General features: G+C 35.1%; 3 protein-coding genes and 1 pseudogene across 3 annotated transcripts; all 4 read right to left on the bottom strand.

Moving 5' to 3' along the window:
- Positions 1-3,821: 3,821 nt before the first annotated feature.
- LOC111385216 (putative wall-associated receptor kinase-like 11) lies at positions 3,822-6,479 on the bottom strand (the record flags this gene model as incomplete). The annotated part of the gene is made up of 3 exons (XM_023009594.1): positions 3,822-5,183; positions 5,916-6,077; positions 6,317-6,479. Coding segments are annotated over 3 exons (1,521 nt in total), but the record flags the coding sequence as incomplete, so codon positions are not given.
- Positions 6,480-6,481: 2 nt separating this feature from the next.
- Positions 6,482-9,116, bottom strand: LOC111385215 (wall-associated receptor kinase 2-like; the record flags this gene model as incomplete). Its single annotated transcript, XM_023009593.1, has 2 exons — positions 9,102-9,116; positions 6,482-7,288 (listed from the first exon to the last, which is right to left on the bottom strand). Coding segments are annotated over exons 1-2 (822 nt in total), but the record flags the coding sequence as incomplete, so codon positions are not given.
- Positions 9,117-12,977: 3,861 nt separating this feature from the next.
- On the bottom strand, positions 12,978-15,893 carry LOC111385214 (annotated as a pseudogene).
- A 205-nt stretch (positions 15,894-16,098) lies between these two features.
- On the bottom strand, positions 16,099-17,698 carry LOC111385213. Its single transcript, XM_023009592.1, has 3 exons — positions 17,101-17,698; positions 16,578-16,975; positions 16,099-16,407 (listed from the first exon to the last, which is right to left on the bottom strand). The coding sequence occupies exons 1-3, from the start codon at positions 17,696-17,698 to the stop codon at positions 16,099-16,101; spliced, it is 1,305 nt and encodes a 434-aa protein (XP_022865360.1).
- Positions 17,699-22,536: the final 4,838 nt, after the last annotated feature.

Here is a 22,536-nt window from a genome sequence, read left to right as displayed (position 1 = left end):
TATGTTATAAGTTTCAACAAGATTTTGAAGACCTGGCAATAAAAAAATCATTGTTACAGCGCAAAATGGCATGTCATCATTTTGAGATTAGTAATTAGTTTCTTTCCAAACAGTGTCTTGGACCTGTGGGTCATTTAAATTGGTATTGATATGATTATATAAAAGTTTTTAGATTTTTTATCCGATAAATTATTCAAATTGGTATTTGCAAGAATTAATGATCTGTCGATCTAGTTGTATTCTATTGTGAATCAATGAATACTAAATTTTTTAAATCGTGGATATTCTAAGAAACGTCCAAGAATCAAGTTGTAGTTAGGATCTTACTGTAATCACATTAATTTCTAACATCAAGTTCAAAATAAACGACTTGTACAACTTTTATAAGAAATTTTTTTAATTAAATAGATTTCGAACATACATTCCACCAATAAAATAATTTTGCACGTGGATCCTTAATTTTTTTCTCACTTTTTAACCACGCATTCTAAAAAAGAAAATCATTTTTCATTTCAAATAATCTTTTCCAAACAAATAGTAAAGGTTGTTTTGAATGAAGTGATTTGTTCCAATACTGTATTCGATTCATTAGGATGTGATAGATCCTTAACCATCCATTACTAATCACTTTAAACTTAAGGGAAACATGTAAATAATTTGTTTATTTTGTATTAATTTAATAACATTAGAGTCAATGGGCTGAAGGCAACCATTTTAGACTGGTGCAGGTACCAATTAGTGCCACACGTCATATAAACATACAAATAAGGCCAAAGAAAAGATGCTATTTTTTGGTTAATAATTAAAACTATAAACACCAAATTTTCAAACATTATGTATTAATATTCAAGTGTTGGCAGTTTCAAGAAATTAACAGTTTTCTATTGTTTCTTACATTCTATGCCGAGAAAGATGGCTAGTATATTGCACGTCAATTGCTTCATGGGAAGGCCTCCATTTTCCCACAAATTTGATCATCATTTCAGAGATTCACTCCATTTTTCTTTGAGTTTTAAGGTGAACAACTCTTGTCTGTTTCCTTTGTCATGTGGACAGTCTCGATTAGTAAGTTGAACTGGATAGTACTAAAGGGGAAAAAAAGATATGATAATGTCCAGTCCAATTTAATATAGTGTATTGAACGTGCCCACAAGATATATATAATTTTTTTATCAGGCTATAACGAAGAATCTGTATATTTGTACCGTGTCAATATAACAGCCACTCTTCAGAAAGTTGCAGCAGAATTCAATTTGGGCTAATGTTCCCAATATCATTAAGGAGGCTTCAGTTAGATTATTAGATACATTTGTCGATTTGACATTTGAATTCGTTGACCAGCCATTGCTTCCATGCCAGGTAATGCGAAACAACCCTCACCCCGAAGTATGCTCACTTGTTTATATCATATTTGGTAGAGTGGATTTTACCGTATTAGACAATATTAGAGAATAGAAGAGATAAACTATTGTCCATGGTCCAGTTCTGTCATTAAAGTTTGGTGTAGACAGGGTAATTTTGCTCCAGTAGAAGAGCGGGGAGAAGCTATTCATGTGACCAGCATAGAAGGAAGGATCCCAGATGATTTTCAAGAGGGTGTTTACATTAGAAATGGTATGCCAATTGCTTCGATCTTTACTAGAAAACCATATAATCTATGAACTGTTAAAATGTCCTTGCTTTGAATTGGATTGTGTACCTTTGTCCTTGGAGCTATTCCCTGTTTATTACTGTCTGTTAATTACAATGTATGGATAAGCACAAAGCCAGATAAATCCTTGAAAATTATAGTTTATGAGCCATTTGGATGGTTGATCTACCGGATCTGTAAAGTGTGTCATGTCCATTGTCTTTATACAGTGCATATTTAGAAAAGAGTAATGTTATATAGTCCTACTAGGGTTGCAACCTCAGTTTATGTGGTATTATATGATAGGTTAAATAAAATGTGAAACTAAATAAGTTACTTTAATTCTACCTATCAATTAATGTCACATTAGAGCCACCTAAACTAGGGTTGCAATCCCAGTGGACTAAATGACATTACTCTTTAGGAAAACTCCAAAAACGGAATTTTTTTTCTTTTTTTTTTTTCTATAACATGAAAGTATTGAATGATTCTCTGCACATACCTCCAAAATGAACATGGTTTTGTTATTTTAATCTCTGAGGTTCTAGACAAAATGATTCCAACTCAAAATCATATTATGTTATAACATTGTTCTTGTAATTTCGGTCTGTCTTTTTTCCCGGATGATTCTGTCTTATTATGCCTCTGAGACCAATCGAAAAATTACAAGAAAAAATGATACCATAATCAATTAATAACATTCCTATTCGAGTCATTTCTTTTTCTATTAATTTTTTATCTATTTTCTTTTCTTTATTTTTATTATTTTCTTTTATTTCTCTAATTTCAATTTTTAATATATTTATATCATTTCTTGTTTCTCTTACTTCATTTCTCAAATATTGTATATCATTTATTAACATTTTTATTAATGACTTTAATTCTTTCGTATATTCACTTATTGACATATTAAAATCATCTTTCTAACATATAAGTTAATTTGCATCTTTTATCATCTTTTTTTTATCTATTATTATTCCAAATCTTCTACTAGTATAGTTATCTGTATTTACTAATTCTTCTTTTATTATATTAAAATATTTACTCTCAAGTCTTAATCTTTCATATTTTAATTTTATTAATTGTCTTTTCTTTTATACTCTTATTCCTTCTAGTATTAACATTATATCTCGTATTTCTTCTTGTAATTTTTTCATTTTTATAAGTAATCTATTTAATTTCAAATCAGTATTATTACTTGCACTCATACCTCTCTTTATAATATAAACTGATTTCTTCATCTTCATATATTAATAATTTTTTTATATATATATATATATATATATATATATATATATATATATATATCCTTTATTATTTCTATTATTAATCTTTCTAATATTTGTTTTTTTATTTCTTTGGGTAGTTCTTTAACTATTATTTATATCATTATTTTTAATTTATTATGAATAGGTTTTAAAAATATATAACTTCCTCTTTCTTCTTTTAAATGCCAAAAATTATTTATTTTTCTAATTTTCATAATCTCTATGGCTCTGATACCAATTAGGAGGTGCTACTTGGAGCGAACAAAAATCAAATAAATAAATAAAAACAGTAAAAAAAAATTCTATGAAAATTCAAGTAATATTTAATTTTAGGGATTAAAATGGAAGATTCCTATATTATAATAATTTGTTATGCAATATTCAAAAAAATGGTATTTTAGATAGATAAATTGGTAAAAGATTATTTTGGAAAAATGGCCTTTTTGTATAGGTCATTTCCTCGTATTTCCCATCATCGAGAGAGTTGCACTTGCTTTGTGAGTTGGACTACATCACAGTTTTAGTTCGCTGCAGAATAAGGAAAGAAGAATTCTACCCAAATGGGTATTTGACTTCTGATTCATTTCTAGATTTTGCATTATATTCAATAAATATTTTCTTTCCTCTATGTGATCCAGTCGGTTTAAATTATAAGATATATAGAAATAAGCTGTGGAAAAATGGATAATACTTGTAAATCTCAAGTTAATGTCTTTCTGTTTTAATTTTGTAAACATTAAACCCATTATTGTAATGGCTTTCCAAAACTTTAATCTAAGAAATTTATTTAGGGTTCTTAACACATGTTCGTGTTCGAATCACTTTCCAAAATGTAATCTTAAGAACCTTAACATTTGAATAAAGAAAAATCTTGGCAGAGACTAATCCTAAAGGTCCCAATGCCCATACTTGTGTGCCTCAGTTTTTCCTCCCATTCTCTATTCTCTTCATCAGGGAACAAATTTTGAATTACTGTATCTGACTGCTACAGAAAAGTTACAAAAATATACTTTATTACTGTTTTTACAATAAAAACCAACTTTGTTTTAGTCCTAATTGCAAGAACATAAAACATGCATGCTAGTTCCATCAAACAGTGTAATGTAGCAAGGGATTGGTTTCTGATGGTACAGTGCTCTCACGATCACCAGATGTCCATGTGGAGTTGAGGTATAGTAGCGATACTGATCCAACTTCAGTGCTGATTACTTGCGTATTACTTTGGACAGTCGCTTGCCCCTTAGATAGCCTGATATTCTCCAATTCCATGCTGACTTCTTTCATTGTTGGCCTTTTCTTCCTATTCAAATTCAAGCATCTATATGCTAAAGTAGCAACATCAATAATGTCTTCATCTTTATCATGCTCTAAAATTATAGGGTCAAAAAATTTAAGAAGGCAGTTTTGTTCCATAGACATAAGAAAACATGCAGCTAAACTTCTTTCATCTTCTGTATCGCTTAAAACTATTGGTTTCTGTCCTGATAAGAGCTCAATAAGAACAACACCAAAGCTATAGACATCACTCTTATCAGTAAATTGGCTTGACCGGAAGTATCCTGGATCTAGATAGCCAAAGGTCCCCTTAACTAAGGTGGTAAAGTGAGTTTTATCTACTGCGATAGACCTTGAAATTCCAAAATCTGACACTTTGGGTCTATAGTTTTCATCTAAAAGGATATTGCTCGACTTGATGTCCCCGTGATAAATGGGTGTGGAAGTTGAATAATGTAGATAAGCAAGAGCTCCTGCTACCTCTACTGCAATTTTTAGGCGCATATCCCATGTCATAGGAAACTCAGCACTCGGGTCATGGATGTGATCGAAGAGGGTTCTATTAGCAATAAACTCATAAACCAACAAAGGAACTTCGGTCTCCAAACAACATCCAAGTAGCACAACAACATTTCTGTGGTTAATTTGAGAAAGGATTACGACCTCATTTATAAACTCATCCAGTCGATTTTCACCTACTAACTTGGACTTCTTTATTGCAACAGTTCTCCCATCAGATAACATGCCCTTATAAACTGTACCTTGACCTCCTTGTCCAAGTATTCTACTTTCATTGAACTGATCGGTTGCCTTCGATAACTCCTTAGCTGTGAAAAGTCTTGTTTTTTCTACATGGCCTTCTTTAGTAGATATTTGTTGCTGTAATAAAAGACCACCATTTTGTTTGAAATATTTTTGTTTACGATTGCATTTCCTCCTCTTCTTCACTACTTTGTATAGCCAATAGGTAACTGTTAGCAGTAATAACAATCCGATGCTCGTGCTTAAACCTGCACAGAGAGATGTCATATTAGACAAATTCATGCACAGGCAGCCGTTTGAGAACTCTAAGAGTTCTAAGATTTCATTATGTGTATGAGAAACTAACTGGATAAATTGTCAACAAAAAAAAATCACTGCTGTGAGTATCCCTTTCATTTTCTGTAATCACTATATTAAACTTCATTTTCCCTCATTTTCATGACTTCAAGTCAAATTAGGCTTTTGTTTAGTTCGTTTCTTAAGCCTTTAGGCATCGTTCAATGGTTTGCTCTTACTGTGTAGAACATTTGTTTGATTTCGTATGGACATAGGTAACCGTACTTGTTGGGTCCTTCGTCCAATGAATGGATCAGTTTTTTTTCTTTTTTTTTCTTTTTTTTTTTTGGATATTAAAAAAATAAAGGAAAAGTATCCTATATGAGTCCAAGTTTTCTTCGTCTTATGTATTAACTCCTGATTAGATAAATAATGGTTTGAACTTGACATAAAAACCCTGTTCATCAAATCTGTCTCAAATGCAAATTCCAAAAAAAGATGCAACAAAAAATCTTTTTTCAAAATATTTCTGTACTCATCTTAAGTTTAATGATTTAAAGGTGTTAGTAAAGTTGCAAGGATTTCCCTTCATCCCTTGTTCTCAACAATGTTTCAAATGAAAAGTTTTTACTTTTGATTGAATGTAATGAACATGATCCGAAGTAACATGAGTAAATTTACAGGGGTAACAGTATGTTTATAACCTGTGAGCACTGATGCTTTATTTGAACGCTGGCCAATGCAACCAGAACCAAATTTGCTGCCATCACCAAAATAACCACGCTGGCAAGAGCACTTATAACCACCTGGAGTATTAGTGCACATTCCATATGGATGACATGGATTGTTCTCGCATTCATTGATGTCTGAAAACGTAGTAGAGCGAAAAGAGTCATGGCCGAGCCTAAGGAAATTAAAATTGTTCTTATTGCTCTTCGATAATTCATTTTTTGTTTATCTATAGACAGCTTCTTTGGTAAGCTAGATTTAACACTAATTGACAATACGAACCAAAAAAAGAAGTAAAATTTTTTGTCCATCGTGGAGTAATGTCCAATAATATGTACTAAATATGCTCAGTGTGTTCAAACAGACATTAACTAACCTTGGCAACCTGGTCTGAGATATGGATTTCCCTTGTATCCCTTGGAGCAGTTGCAGTGATATCCTCCAAGACCAGTATCAGAATCAACACAGATGCTATTTTCCTGACAAGCAAATAGACTGGATTTCTGAGCTTCAGCACATGTTTGATTCCCAATCACCCAGTCCAATTCATCGGAACAGTTTCTACAATTCTGTGTTCAAAATTGGAATCAGAGACATCAGATGGGTGAAACGTATATCTGCCATGTTCTCCAAGAAAGGAATAGCCACAGCGGTTGAAGGACGAGACGTTCGTGTGATTTCCATAGCTCCTCAGGGAAGTAATGTAATTCTTTACGCCCTTGGGAATGGAGTTTTGGCAACAGCCAATTCCAGAACAAGATCCATCACTCAAGTCACTGCTCTGTGAACATATGGCAGCACATGAACTGATTAAGTTATCGGTTGCCACTTTTGTCATAAATGAAACATCATCACATCCCACAACTATGAACTTATTTTCGTTTGAAAAACTGAAAAGCGAGGTTTCATCTATACCATATAGGGTTGGAAATTTACGAGTTATACCACCAGTCTGATTGTAGCATCTGTAAGCTATCCCATTGCTTTTGAGACGGATTTTGGTTTCTGATATGTCGATAATCTCTCCATTAGTTCTGCTGAGGAAGGGTTTTGGAGGGTTAAAAGATTTAGAACAGTTGATGTCATACCATGGGCCTATGGAACATCCAGCATCTAAACCAATACCAAAAGGGTATGGAACGGAAACATTCCCACACTTGGTGGGGCAGCCGGGTAGCGCGATTGTGCTGTTGTTGATGGTCTGTTTTGATATGGAAAAGCTAAACGGAAGCCATAAGATTAGAAGAATGCAAGCTTTTTGCTGCATATTGCAGGCTGATACAATAATATTTTTTACAATTATTAAGAATGCTTGATCAACTGATAAAGAAGATAAGCCAAAAACTCTCTAGTTAAATAGTACATAAGTTTCATCCACCAGATAAGTCAGATTATGTCATGAACAAGGAGTTGCGCGTTGAAACTTAGAAAAATAATTTCCATTTGTTAAGGTCATCACAACGTTAAATTTTTTAACAGGGAATAATTGAGTTGAATAAGTCATATTTTTTAGGACGGCATGTATAATATGCATTCCAATACTATTGATTAATTAAGATAAATAAATGATCCTAAGTTCTTGAATTCAACATAGCTGCCTAAAATTATTTTACATCCGACAATATATAATTCTATCTTCTGGGAATTGAATTTCAATTGCCCTATAAGCCAACCAAATGGATCCAGGTCATAGCTTTTTTTTAAGGTAGCTGAAAATAATTTTTTTTAAGGATTTTCTTTTTCTTTTTTTTTTTGGTCGAAATAGATTTCTTCTTAAGGGTCCACGAAATGTTTACTTATCAACGTTAAAAATAGTCTTTATATCTAAGCGGAGTTCATTAACCCAATTAAAGGTCAACGACCAATTCAACATTCACATCCGTTGTTCTTATGTACCATCTTAGTGTTCTCTATCATATATATACAAGTATTTAATATTTAGGCGTGTTTGATATACTTAAATGGAAATTATTAATAAATAATTTAATATTGTAGCACTTTAGTCTATTACATTGTGGTTGAAAACCCGATAACTCATCCAACTTATTATTTTTCTGAAGTTGAAAATTGAAGTTTTGTTTTTTGTTTCAGTTTGAGTGGTCTATTCGCTTTCGTCACTAAAACTTATGTTAATTAAAATTGAACACTGAGGATAGAAAATTGGAAATGTCATTTTGTATAGTTAGAATGATGTATTTGATTGCAAGATGTACAAAACCGGGATTTATGAATGCCTAGTTTTCAAAACACGAGGTTATTTACTAGTTCAATCTGTAACACGATTTTAAGGTAGGGCCATTTTATTTTCTCCCTCCTATGACTCTGCATAAAAATTTTCTGAGAGAAACTACTAGGATCCTAGATTAATGAAAGCTTCTTTGAATTGGGATTTCAGATAAACGATAATGGAAAATAAATGGATTTGGGAATTTGTTACCAAGTCCACAGCTTAAGTTTGATAATATTGTGACAGGTTTCAGTTTGTTTATGACTGATCAGTTGAAAATCATGGATTTTTCCCCTTTCTTGAGCTCGTTTCTCGGAAATCTCTCAGTTTTTCCATTACCAATACTCGGGAATTGTTAAGATTTGGGGTTCCATCTTAAAAGATCAACCTTATTAAGAACTTGTTTAGCATGGCTTTTGAAAAGCCAAAAGGAGCTTTTGAGGTTCAAAAGCTGCTTTTGGACCTATTTGGCTAATTTTGTTAAAGTGCTTTTGATGGTTAGAAGAGCTTTTAGATGAAATCGGTTCAATGTGGCTTCCTCTAAAAACACTTCCGGAATAGAAAATGCTTTTAAATATTAGTTTTCAAACAAAAATTAAAATAGCTTCCTCCAAAAACTCTTCTACAAGAAGCAAAATTAAAAGCAAAAGCTATGCCAAACATGCCCTAAGAGGAGTAGCCCAAAATTTTATAAGTTGGATTATGACTCTGATATCGTGTTAAGATTTGAGGTTCCATCTTAATAGGTCAACCTTGTTAAGAAGAGTAGCCCAAAATTTTATAAGTTGGTCTATATTTTCATTTTTATTCAATGTGGGATTTTATCCTTAACAAGAATTAAAGATGTTTTCTTTTTCTTCTTAAATTGCATTTCTTTATGTTATAAATTTCAACAAGATTTTGAAGACCTGGCAATAAAAAACATCATTGTTACAGTGCAAAATGCCATGTCATCATTTCAAGATTTACCATTAGTTTTACCACTTTTTTCTACCATAACCATGCATTATCTGGGAAATGTAAAAGGGCAGATTTTGCTTGAGAATAGGGCCTTCTGGAGAGTCGTGGATAGAGGATCTTGTTGGAGTCGAACCTTGTTCTCTTCAATTGATGCTTCCAGAATTTGGCTTGTGACAAAATCGTGTTTTTGTGAAACATGACTTAATAAGTGATGACAATTTATAGGATGGCCAACACGTGGAGTATCTCTGGACGTTGGATTGAACCGGTTCATGTACCCTTTGTTAAAATGTGGAGCCTTCTGGAACGTCACATTACACCCATTCATCTTGCTTTTGTCTCTAGGGTTTTCAAAGAGAAAATATTGGCGATCTGAGAGATGATCATCTTCTTTGAGTGTTTCATGTGTAAAATCTCTGATTTTACGTATAGTATAGTGAGATCTTCCTTCGATTTGTTGTATTCTGTGTGAATAGTGAAGAAATTTGAGTGATTTCTCTGTTGTATCATTTTGGTAGTGTTCGAAGGTTTTGTGGGCTGAGATCTAAGTGAATCTCTGTAGATCCATCACTATACTTGAGAGATAAGTCTCATTTTCATCTCTCTGAACAATTTGTTGCCATTTTGGACTATTTAATGCAACCGAGCATAATCCAAATTTTTGGATGCTCAACGGGGGATGTAGGCGTTAGAAGTGGTCGTCCAACCTCCGGGGCTTAGGCCGAAATAATTCATTTGTGTTCTTTTAATTTTCTGCAACTTTATTTCTGTTTGATTATGGTTTTCTTGTTTCTTGAATTTAATATCTATAATCCTGCCATTACAGTGGTATCAGAGCCATGTTCTAAGGAACAAGATACCTGGATCTTAAAGAAACTGGTGGACCTGCAAGGGTCTTGAATTTTTGGAATTGCTAAAAAGGCGAATTGAGAACAACATGAGTTATTTAACTCGCTCGGTGATATCTTTTTCATTTTCTGTATATTAACTTCAGAAACTTGAGTTTCCTAAATTTTCCCTTGATTTTTCAGTGCACTGTTAAAACCCCCTTGACACTAATCTTTGTCCAGTGGCTCCTGCGAGGCCCCTGGAATTTGAGATAAATCAAGTACGAGTGTGCACTTGGAGAATCTTGCTGGAGAGAACTGTGAAAAGAAAATGTTTTGACTGAAAAAGATGTTCAAATTGAGGTGGAGCCCTCTTGCAGTAACCAGAATATTTCTGTAACTATTGCAGAAGAAAATGAAAATGAAGAACATGTTATTTTACCTAAAACTGAAGTTGAAACTGAACATGTTGAAGAGGCTGATTCTGCAGCTCTCCCTTTTGATGAGTATCAACTCACAAGAGATAGAGAGAGGAGGCAAATCAGACCCTCCACTAGATTTGATAGTGATACCTTCGTATCCTTATTTAACTACCAAGACCTTATTGAAAATGAGCCAAACTATTTTGAAGAAGCCATGAAATGCAAAGAAAGGAAAAATTGGAAGATGGCCATGGAAGATGAAATGTCTTCACTCCTTAAGAATAAAACATGGATATTAGTTGATAAGCCCAAAAGACAAAAATTAATTGATTGCAAGTAGATTTATAAGATAAACTCTGGAGAAGGTGATGATAAAAATGCTAGATATAAAGCTAGACTTGTGGCAAAGGGCTTGCACTTGTTACATAGTTTAAATGGGAACTTGATCAATTAGATGTTAAAACTGCTTTCTTGTATGGGGAATTAGATGAAATAATATACATGAGACAACCAATTGGTTTTGAGGAAGATGATCCTGAAAACATTGTTTGTTTGTTAACGAAATCCTTGTATGACCTAAAGCAAGCACCTAGGCAATGGTACAAAAGATTTGACACTTTTGTCTTGAAACTTGGATTTAAAAGAAGCTAATATGATACTTGCTTGTACTGCAAAGGTGGTGGAGTTAAAAACTCTTTATATCTGGTCTTCTATGTGGATGATATGTTGTTGGCTAGTTCTGATAAATAAAAAATTGATGATATTAAATCAAAGTTAAGTTTTGAGTTTGATATGAAAGACCTTGGTACTGCTAAAAAAATATTGGGCATGCAGATCTGGAAAAACAAGGATAAAGATATGTTGTTTTTAAATCAATGTGATTATGTGTCTAAAATTTTGAAAAATTTGAACATGTATGATTGTAAGCCTATGACACTGCCTCTTGCCAGTCATTTTAGATTGTCTTCTGAATTTTGTCCTAAATCTAAAGATGAATATGCCAGAATGTCAAAAATTCCATATCCTAATGTAATTGGTTCTGTGATGTATTTAATGATATGCACCAGACTTGATCTTGCATATAGTATTAGCATTTTAAGTAGATTTATGAGTAACCCTGGTGAAGAACATTGACATGCCTTAAAATGGTTATTGAGATATCTTAAGGGATCATTAAATTTAGGCTTAATGTTTAAATCGGATAAAAATAGAATAAGTTTGAAAGGGTATACTGATTCTAATTTTGTTGGCAATAGAGATAATAGAAAATTAACCTCATCTTATTTTTATACACTGTGTGGTACTGCTATCAGTTGGAAATCTCAACTTCAGAAAGTTGTGGCTTTGTCCTCATCTAAGGCAGAATATATAGCTGCAACTGATGTTGTTAAAGAAGGAATATGGCTGAATGGTTTATTGTCTGAAATGGGTTTTGATGATAACCACATTGTGCTGTTTTCTGATAATCAAAGTGCTATTCACCTAAGCAAAAATCCCATGTTTCATGATAGGTCAAAACATATTGATGTTAAATACCATTTTATAAGAGATAAAATTTCAAAAGGTGAAATTAAGATTGAAAAAATTTCTACCTAGTTTAATCCATCTGATACGGGAAAAAGACATAAGATCATGCTCCTGGCTGCACTAATACCTAAAATTCTGGCAGCAAGATGGAGATTGTTGGAGTTCTCTTCAATTGATGCTTCCAGAATTTGACTTGTGACAAAATCGTGTTTTTGTGAAACACGACTTAATAAGTGATGACAATTTATTGGATGGCCAACACGTGGACTATCTCTGGACGTTGGATTGAGCCGGTTCATCTACCATTTTTTAAAATGTGGAGCCTTCTGGAACGTCACATTACACCCCTTCATCTTACTTTCGCCTTTAGGGTTTTCAGAGAGAAAATATTGGCAATCTGAGAGATGATCATCTTCTTTGAGTATTTCATGTGTAAAATCTTTGATTTTACGTATATAGTGAGATCTTCCTTCGATTTGTTGTATTCTATGTGAATAGTGACGAAATCTAAGTGATTTCTCTGTTGTATCATTTTGGTGGTGTTCGAAGATTTTGTGGGCTGAGATCTGAGTGAATCTCTGTAGATCCATCACTATACTTGAGAGATAAGTCTCATTTTCATCTCTCTGAACAATCTGTAAATTTGTTGCCATTTTGGGCTGTTTAGTGCAACCGAGCATAATCCAAATCTTTGGATGCTCAACGGGGGATGTAGGCATTAGAAGTGGTCGCCGAACCTTTGGGGCTTAGGTCGAAATAATTCCTTTGTGTTCTTTTATTTTCTGCAACTTTATTTCTGTTCGATTAAGGTTTTCTTATTTCTTGAATTTAATATTGTGTGATCCTTCCTTTACAGATCTTTTTACTGCTTCTACGGTAGAGCTGCAATCAGAAAATGGCCGTGTACACAAATTTCTTCAGGAAAATGAATTGAATATTTTGGAGATTAAATGGAGAGTAGTACCTGATTAGAGCAAAATCTGGAAAGTTGAATTCTTAAGTTATTGGAAGCCAATTTTCACTTTGTGCCTCCAAATATCATTTGAAGAATATTTTAATATACATTTGGACAATTTAAGTAACAGCCTGAATATCAAGAATTGTGTTAAGCTGTTTTCCTTTCATGGATAAAAGAAAACGTGTTACTAAACTTAGTTCCTCTTCTGATGGACTTGAAGATATTGGCTTTTGTCTTGTCAAAAGCTCTACCATAACGACGCCAAAACTATAAACATCACTCTTTTTTGTGAATTGGTTTGACTGAAAGTACTCTGGATCTAGATACCCAAATGTCCCTTTGACCTTGGTGGTTGCATTTGATCTAATGCAATAGACCTCGAAATTCCAAAATCAGACACTTTAGCGCTATATTTTTCATCTAAAAGGATATTATTCGACTTGATGTCCCGCAAATAGGCAAGGGCATTTGCTACTTTGGCAGCAATTCTCAAACGCACATCCTATGAAAATGGAAAATTAGGACTTTCGTCATGTATGAGGTCAAAGAGGGTTCCATTGGAAATGAATTCATAAACTAGCAATGGAACTTCAGTCTCTAAATAGCATCCTAGTAGCTTCACAATATTTCTGTGATTTATTTGCGAAAGTATGACAACCTCATTTATAAATTCCTCTTGTTGATTTACATTGACTGACTGGGATTTCTTCACTGTGACTATTCTTCCATTTGATAGCATGCCTTTATAGACCGTACCTTGGCCTCCTTTACCTATTATTCAGCTTTCATTGAAGCGATTAGTCGCCTTCTCCAACTCCTTGGACCGGAAAAGTTTCATTCTCTCAAGGACATCTTCATTAGATGATATCTGTTGTTGTAACAAAAGACCTCCATTTCGCTAGAAAAATTTCTGTTTGCACTTATTTCTTTTCCTCTTCTTCAGTACTTTGTACAACATGAAGGAAACCCCCAATAGGAACAATAATACCAAGGCTATGCATAAACTTGTATGAAAAATCCATAGAATCTATCTTAAGATAGTTAATTGTACCATGATAGCCAATGTATCAAATGATCTCTGGTTGCAAAGGCAGATTTAGCTAGTTTTATTAAGAATTCATTAGCTATAAACCACAACCTAAACATGCACCAGTAGTTTACAGTCTTTTCCACCTATGTCAAAAATGATACTTTCTAAATTCTGCATCACTTATTGCATGAGAGATTCATTACCTGCATAACTATAGGAGTATGTTGAAGGTTGCACGAGAAAGCAACCAAGACCATCTTTTCTGCCATCACCGAGATATCCTTTCTGACATTCGCAACTGTAATTACCTGGAAGGCTATCGCAGGTTGAAAATTCATCACATGGATGATCCTTGCATTCATCAACATCTAGCAGAGGAAGTTTCATCAAATTAGCCCGATAATAGCCAAGCCAAAAACTGACGGTGTACGTATTTTTATTGAATAGGGAAAAATCCTTATTAACTAACCTGTGCAGCCCAGACTGAGATAAGGATTGCCCGCAGATCCTGATCCTATAGAGCATTTGCAGTTGAATCCCCCTATTCCAGTACCAGAATCAACACAAATGCTTTCTCCATAACATAGGTTAATGCTAATCGAATTCTGAGCTTCAGTGCAATTTTTGTCCCCAATTTCCCATTCAATCACCAATGGCACGTTATCTAATGAGATCGACGTATTATTGAGATGAGATATGCGGAATGTGTACCTATCCCGTTTTCCAAGAAATGCGTAGCCACATGGATTAAATGACCAGACATTATGATGATCATTCAAGCTTGTTAGGGAAATATGGAAATACTGTAAACCCTTTGTTATGGAGGCCTGGCAACAACCAATTCCAGAACAAACTCCTTCACTCAAATCCTGAATTTTCGAACATATACCGATTCAAGCACTTATGGCATCTTCCATATCTTCTAACAACGAATAGTCATCACATCCAATGACTGTGAGCTGGTTTTCAGTAGATAGGCTAAAAGAAGTGTTCATTAAACTGATAGACACCAAGTTATCGGTGGGTACGTTTCCATCTTTGTAGCATACTGATGCCAAGGAATTCTTGACCTATATTTTGTTGTCAAAAATAGCTGTGACCTCGAGATCAGTTATGCCAAGAAAGGCCTTGGGAGGGTCTGAAAATGTATCGTAGTTGATATTGAACGATGGATTGAGGGAACAACTAACATTTACGCCAATACCAAAAGGGTATGGAACAGTTAGATTCCCATACGTGCTTTGGCAGCCAGGTTTTGTAGTGGTGGTGGCAGTGGCGGTGTTACTATTGTCAGCAAGCAATAGTGGAAGCTGCAGCCAAAAGAAAATAAAGACATCAGTATGCAAAGCCAAGTTCATTTGCATAATCAGTGGCAAACTTTGCTTGCTTAGTCGTTTAATTAATGAATTAACTCTTGGTTTTTCTACCTTAAGAAGAACAGATTTGGTTTCTTGTTGAAATTGCCGACAAGGGGTAGAAGAAATTGGATTGAACGACAGCCGGCAGAGAGTTTATGAGGTTTAATATAATCGATAAAATCGAATTGTTTCCTTATCTCTTCGGGGAGTACAAATATAAAATTGTATTACGAGGATTAGATCAGATTTTTCAGTTAACTTGAACTTTTTTTTATCAGTAAAAGTGAAATTCCATCGATCAAAATTAATTTACAAATACACCGGGCATATTCGAAAAATCAGAAGGTAAGTAACCAATACATGTACACCGGACATACCCGGGAGTGTCAAATAAAAACAGATGCACCAACATCGGTCTAAAAATCGACTACAAAAGATTCAAATTGAATCAAAACATACGGATACAAGGTGAACATAACTTTGTATACGTGTGTTTTAATTTTTCTTACAATAGATTCAACTTACGGCTTAATACCTTCAAAAATACATCTGTTCCTTGCCATCCAAATGTAGTACACAGTTGTTGCAAGTGCAACACGTTTTGCTCTACTTGGCCAAGTATTACCACGAGCTTCCTTTTTCATCCATTTTAAAGAACTCAACAGGGTAGACGTGGTGCGTCGAATAGCCAACCAGTGTCAGATATGATCCCAAACATCTCTACAAAAAGGGCATGAAAGGAAGAGGTATTGGGCAGTTTCATCGAAGACTCCATGGAACGGATAGATTGGGTCCAAGTCAAGTCAAGATGCGTCAACCTATCTTTAGTTTTCAATTTTCCCCGAACAGCTAACCAAAGGATGAATGAATGTTTAGGAGTGATAGAACATTCCCAAACAGAGGTGGCCAGCCGGTTTTAACTTCTTTCGGTCCGAAGAAATCATAGGCAGCTTTGGTGCTGAAAATCTCAGAATTTGTCCCGCTACATAATCTGTTAATTCCAGCTTGTTCGTCGCTATGTGATTCAACAATACTGTCTCTTATTTCCAGCAACTTTTTAAGAAGTGGAGAATCATCTTTCTTCACTCTGTATTTCCAAATATCCAAACCTCGAAGGTGTACTTCATTTATCCATTTAATCCATAGAGATCCTTTTTGCTGTGAATGTTCTAAAGTGTTTTGGAAAGGAGAGCAGCATTTCAACTTTTCATAACTATGAAATCGAGCCCGCACTGATGCTTTGGAAGGAAAATTTGATTCCAAGCTACCAATAGTTTTTTAGATCCCCATAAGAACATTCGACGAAGACTAATGGTCTTAGAGATTACCGTTGCCGGAATGGGAAAAATTGATAAACAAAAACATTCAACTCCTTGTAGAACGGCTGGCACAAATTTCGCTCTACCCGCATATGATAATGAAGAAGTCAAGCATGTACCAATATAGGAAGAGATTTTATTGGTGAAAGAATCGTATAAACTAACTTTCAATTTTTTCGCCGCAAGTGGGATGCCCAAGTAACGACATGGCATGGTACCAATTGTGAGATGAGAAAAAGCAAGGATATCCTCCAATTCTTGACCATGAATCCCCGCAGTGTAAATACAAGATTTCCCAACATTTATATTGAGACCCGACATGGCACCAAAATTTGAAAGACATTTCATTAAGATATCCACCAACATTACATCCCCTCTAACAAAAAGCATCAAATCATCCGTAAAAGCTAAGTGTGTAATCTTAAAGTGTGCACATTTAGGATGAAAATTGAAATCGCTATCCTTTGTAGCCTCCTTTACCATTCTAAAGAAATATTCAAGGCATAAGATAAACAAGGATATAATGGGTCACCTTGGTGTAGAGCTTTCTTTCCTTTGAAAAAACCCTGAAGGACTCCATTAAGAGCAATGGAATAAGATGGAGTTGTCACACACTCCATAATCCAATCAACAAACATATTGGGGAAACCCAATTCCTCAAGGACTTTAGCAAGAAAATCCCAATTCACAGAGTCATAGACCTTCCTTAGGTCAATTTTAAGAAGACATCTAGGAGCCATCCTCTTGCGATTGTATTGCCTCAAAAGCTCTTGTGCCAAGTGAATATTTTCAATCATGCTCTGTCCTTCCACAACAACGGTTTGTGCTTGGTCAACAATGGAATCAAGCATAGGTTTCAAACGAGAAGCTAGGATCTTTGTAATGACTTTATAAAAGACATTACAACAATCAATGGGCCTATAATCCCCAACCGATGTAGAATGATTACCCTTTGGTACTAAAACAATGATGGTGTGATTGATTTGCTTGAGTAGAGACCTCGATGCAAAAATTTCTTCAATTTCCTCCATGAAATCATTGCCAACAATATCCCATGATTTTTTTGAAAAAACAAGATGTGTATCCATCCGGACTCGGTGATTTGCCGTCCCCAATACTAAAAAGAGCATCTTTGATCTATTGTCTCGTGATGTCCCGGACGAGTAACATAGCATTTTCCTTCGACAACATAGATCCACCTCTTAGAATTTCATCATTAAATTGCCGTCCAACAGTTTTTTGTCCCAACAATTCACTATAAAAGTGAGTGAATTCCGTTACCACCTCTTCTTGGGAGGTAGAGTAATTACCATCCCTCTTGATAATAGCTGGAATAAAGTCCCTTTTAGCATTTCTCTTGACCAAATAGTGGAAATACTTGGTGCATTTATCACTATTCTTCAAATGCATGCACTTTGCTTTTTTGGTAATAGAAACTCCTTTCCGCTTCACATAGCGTGGTAGCCTCCTTTCTCAATCTAACAACTTCACACTTCAATTGAAGATTTTGTTGATCAAATTCAATTCAACTTGTGCCAATTCCAACTTTTTTGAAGCAAAGTTGGCTCGAGAGGATATGTGAGCAAAATGCTTGTTGTTGAGCTTCTTAAGCATCCCTTTAAGACTTTGTAATTTCTTACAAAGAGAGAATTGTTTAGATCCCCAAAAGACTTTATTCCAACCATTTGATACCACTTCATGAAAATCCTCATGGCATGTCCACATGTTGAAAATTTTGAAGGGCCTTTTCTTCCTATCAACTCCCCCGAAAATTGAGACAATACAAGGTGAGTGATCGGAGAGGCACCCTGATGGAAGAAAGTTTGCAAAATCATCATAACTCTCAAGCATCCAGGTTTCATTTATCATGGCTCTATCAAGTTTGCTCCAAACGGAATTATTGTTCCAAGTATAGAAGCATCCAATCGACCGCAAATCCAAAAGTCCAACAATATGGCAATATTTATCCAAATCTTAATCTCATACGGTGCGACATTGGGACCATTACTTTTCTCATCAAAATTTAGCACATTATTGAAATCCCCTAAGACCAACCATGGTAAGGAGTAATTGAGACCGAGTTCCTCAATGTTATTCTATAAAGGCTTGCGAGCTACAATAGTATGGAATGCATAGACAAAACTAACAACGAAGGAATGTGAAGTTACCTTGCACGTGATTGAGCAATGGATGACTTGTGCCGTAGTCTCCAAAACTTCCAATTCAACCTTCATAGAACTCCACAAAACCAAAATATGGCCCGCTTTATGATGGTGAAAGTTGTTTGCACAGTTGAAACCACCAAATTTATTCCTCATAATTCGGCAAAGTTTCGAATCATTCAATTTTATTTCCAAAATACCCATAACATCAATCTCATGTCGTTTCATGAAACCTTTAACCCATTTTGTTTTAGGGGCAGGTTAAAGCCCCTAATATTCCATGCACCAATCTTCATGATGTTGAAGTAAAGGAGGTACCCTTCTTCTTTTCAGGTTTTTTCACCACATTCCTTACCTCATCAACTTTACCTTTAAGCTTTTCATTGCTTACATTTTCTGAAGCTGTCCCTGTGATTTTGAACATAGGATCAGCCACCACATAGTCCGTATGATTGCATGTGCTAGTCGGCGGTTGGGTGGGTTCAATAGAAATTGAATTCCTTTTATGGGTAGCCCCATTTCTTCTGTGAATTAACTTAACAAAGGGGGCGTCCGGGCTCGTCCTTAGTCTGCCTAATCTACCCGTCAATAGCCCCAGGTTGAGCTTGAGTGCAAATTTGGTTTAGAGGCTACCTATCCTGCCCATCGGAATCCTTTTCCTATTGATTTGTTGCTGCCTTTTTTAAATTCCTAGCTTGACCAATTTTCACCCGAGCAGCCTGTGAAGTGGGTTTAGATGTTTCCCTACTTATGGGCTTGCTATTGTCACTCATAGATTTTTCTTAAAATTGCAACCAATAGATGAATGCCCAAAGACTTTGCAAGAACCACAAAATTTAGGTTCGTGCTCAAAAATAATTTCTCACTCTCTCAAGATGCCATTTGGAAGTCTAATCTTTACCGCCCATACAAGCTCGATAAAAGCATCAACTTCAACTAGTGCTCTTGCATAGGAAAGTCTACCCCTACTTTTCATGACCTTATCGATCGAAATGGGTTTGCCAACTTTGGAGACAATTTTACCCAAAGCATTCGTATTCCAAAACTCCAAAGGCAATCCCGGCAAGTTGACCCAAACCGGCATAGTGCTAACATTTTTGTCATCAAAATCAAAATAATGGGGCATGACTTTTAAAATTAATGGTCTTCCATAAACCAAGTATGGACCACCATGCAACACACTTAGTCTATCCACATCCGTCTCAAATTTGAAAACCAACCACCCGCTTGAGTGCATAAAATATTTGTACTCGACCTTTTAAGACTCACACAATTGGAGTAAAGCCACTTTCCCCAAAAACATACCGGCAAAGTATCCAACAAGACCATACCCCCAAGTGTTCTCGATATTATCTTCATCTAATTCTCCCAAAACAACTTCCTCTAAATGATTTTCAAAAGGCTTCAACTTAAAAGTTTCCTCCATTTTCCTATTGTCTTTAAAGAGATCTACCCATGGAGCTTTAGTATCTTTTACAACCTCATTTCCAGTAACATTAGCATTATTTTGTTGCTTCAAATCTACCAAATTCAATTCAAAGTCAGAATTTTTAGATTCCCTATCATTTTCTCCAAGCGTCAATGATACACTTTGTGAAGGCAAACTCACCTTATTACTCTCTGCAACAAGGACTTTGAAGGGACAGCAATACCCTCGGAACCATCACCTTGCTGGACAGTCTGGGGCTTAAGAGGTGTCAACCCAGAGTAAAAGCTTGCAACAGATTTTTTGTTACCCATGAAAAAGCAAAAACCGTGGCCTGCTGGGAAGGAAACGGGCAGCAGAGAACGAAGATGAAATAAGAGCAGCCCAAAATTAACTGAGAACTGATATAAGACCCAACACAAATAGTCCCAACAAGAAGGCCCGGCCATGAAATAAAAAAGCCCAGGAGAAGATAGGGTAGTCCAAAGTCAGTTAATTGACCCGGCCCAAAACCAAATAATCAGCAAGAGGTCAAAGAAAACCAGGAATAGAAGATGCAAAATACTGCAAGAAGTCAGAAAGGTCAGAAGACACAACCAAGGTAACACCAAAACTGCAGAAGTCAACCACCAACCCCAGAAAACACGCCAGCTAATGCAGAAACTAGGAACCAAATTCAAAAATCAACTGACCAGCAGGAATACATACATAAGAAAAAACAAACTGCAACGAAGAACCAATAACACCCCCACAGAAACGGTAGCCAAGAAACGAACTGAAGAACAGAATCAAAAACCAGCACAAGCACAATACTGGCCTGAAACTGGAGGACCCGGTAGCCAATAAATAAACCAGAACCAAGGAGAGGAGAACAGTTTGCTACCCAAGAAAACCAAACCAGCTAAGAAAATTGAAGAGAAAGACAAGCTGGATGAAAAGGAAGCCTACGTAATCAATGTTGTAGACTGAAGCTGGAACTAGGAACCCAAACAAGCAGCAATGTCCAAGAACAAGAACCGTGAACAATAAAACTTATGACCAGAAAGTTACCACCAAAAACTTAGCTATGAGCAAAGCAAACTGAAATGAAGTATGTTAAATTCGATTTTCGCTAAGAAGTAAAAAATCAAACCCAACATAAAGAAAAGCTCAAGAAATCAAGGCACTCAATTGGGACTTTCTCTCACTAGAATTTGAGAGCATCTCTCTCTAACCTTATTTTTTTTTCGTAGCCCGAGAAAATTGAGAGAGTCATGGTAATTTGAATAGCCCATATGGAATTTTGTCAAATCTCATTATATGAACTACATTCAATCTTGCTAAGGCATTCTCTACTAGCTACGATCATTGTGCAGATTAAGTGGGAAAATATTAGCTTGGACGTACCCCACAACATTTAGACCCTTTTTTAAAGGGGATAGTCTGAAGTTGAATAAAGCCAAGCCTCCTATGGAAACTCTGTAAATTATAACAAGCCATTTACTCTTTGCATAGTCACAGCTAAGAAAAGGAGTAGTAGAGCTCTCAAAAAATAAAAATCAATGTTAAATATTGTTTTCTTTTCTAAATTCATATTAGTTTAGGAAGATGATATCTCGAAAATCATCTAGTTTTATGTAATTTCACAATTGCACTAAAGTTTGTAATATTCCTGTTTTAAAGTTAGAGGACAGGTTTTGTAGTGCCTCACGACATAAGTAAATTTTCCCGAACCTCGTAAATTCTTGGTTTCTCGTTTTTCTTATATTTTTTGGACTCGGTATTTTTCTTTCTTATTATTTTTCCATTAGCAATATTTGACATTTGTTTTTCCTAACAATTGGCATGGTACGATAATTTCATTATGTAGCAATGCGTGGTCTTAGGCATGCCAATTAGTTGAAAACTAGAAATTGGTTTGGAAGAAAAGTCGGAGAAGATACTAATGAACACAAAAATCAATCTCAATGCATTTGGAAAAACTCGTAATTTTTTATATCTGATAATCAGAAGTATCCGTTATATCTAGGAGAAAGATGTGGAGAGCACTAGAGGAAAATTTAATTGAAAGAGAATTGGAAATCGACTCAATTAGAAAATTAAACTCTTGAACTTCCAATATCAACTAGGTATCACTATTGACGTCCATATCACTTCTAATCAGTTAGCTGACTTGTTGAGTTTGAATGAAGTATTCTCGAAGATGAGGATAAAACATTGTTATTGTTGGGTTCTCTTCTAGATTTTTCCACCACTTCGATTTTTGTGAAAAAGTGAATCTTGAATTCTCATGCAGTACACTGTACAATACCGAGATCAAAAAGTTTACAAAGATGCAACAACAGATGTTTATGCAGTAAAGGGTCACTTTAAAAGTCAAAAACCAAGGAGAAGACGCAAA

This window comes from Olea europaea, unplaced genomic scaffold, assembly GCF_002742605.1.
Source record: "Olea europaea var. sylvestris unplaced genomic scaffold, O_europaea_v1 scaffold311, whole genome shotgun sequence".
Taxonomy (NCBI): domain Eukaryota; kingdom Viridiplantae; phylum Streptophyta; class Magnoliopsida; order Lamiales; family Oleaceae; genus Olea; species Olea europaea.
The sequence above is the reverse complement of the archived record's forward strand: the minus strand, read 5'-3'. Positions and strand labels throughout refer to the sequence as shown.

Excerpts from the sequence above, each read along its gene's own strand:
- LOC111385213 (XM_023009592.1), bottom strand. The coding sequence starts at position 17,698 with ATGCTCTTTTTAGTATTGGGGACGGCAAATCACCGAGTCCGGATGGAT. Across the intron at positions 16,976-17,100 it reads AAAGAAAGCTCTACACCAAG|CTTTTACGGATGATTTGATG; the intron begins GTGACCCATTAT and ends TTACACACTTAG. Across the intron at positions 16,408-16,577 it reads TTTTTCCCATTCCGGCAACG|CAAAAAGGATCTCTATGGAT; the intron begins GTAATCTCTAAG and ends GAACATTCACAG.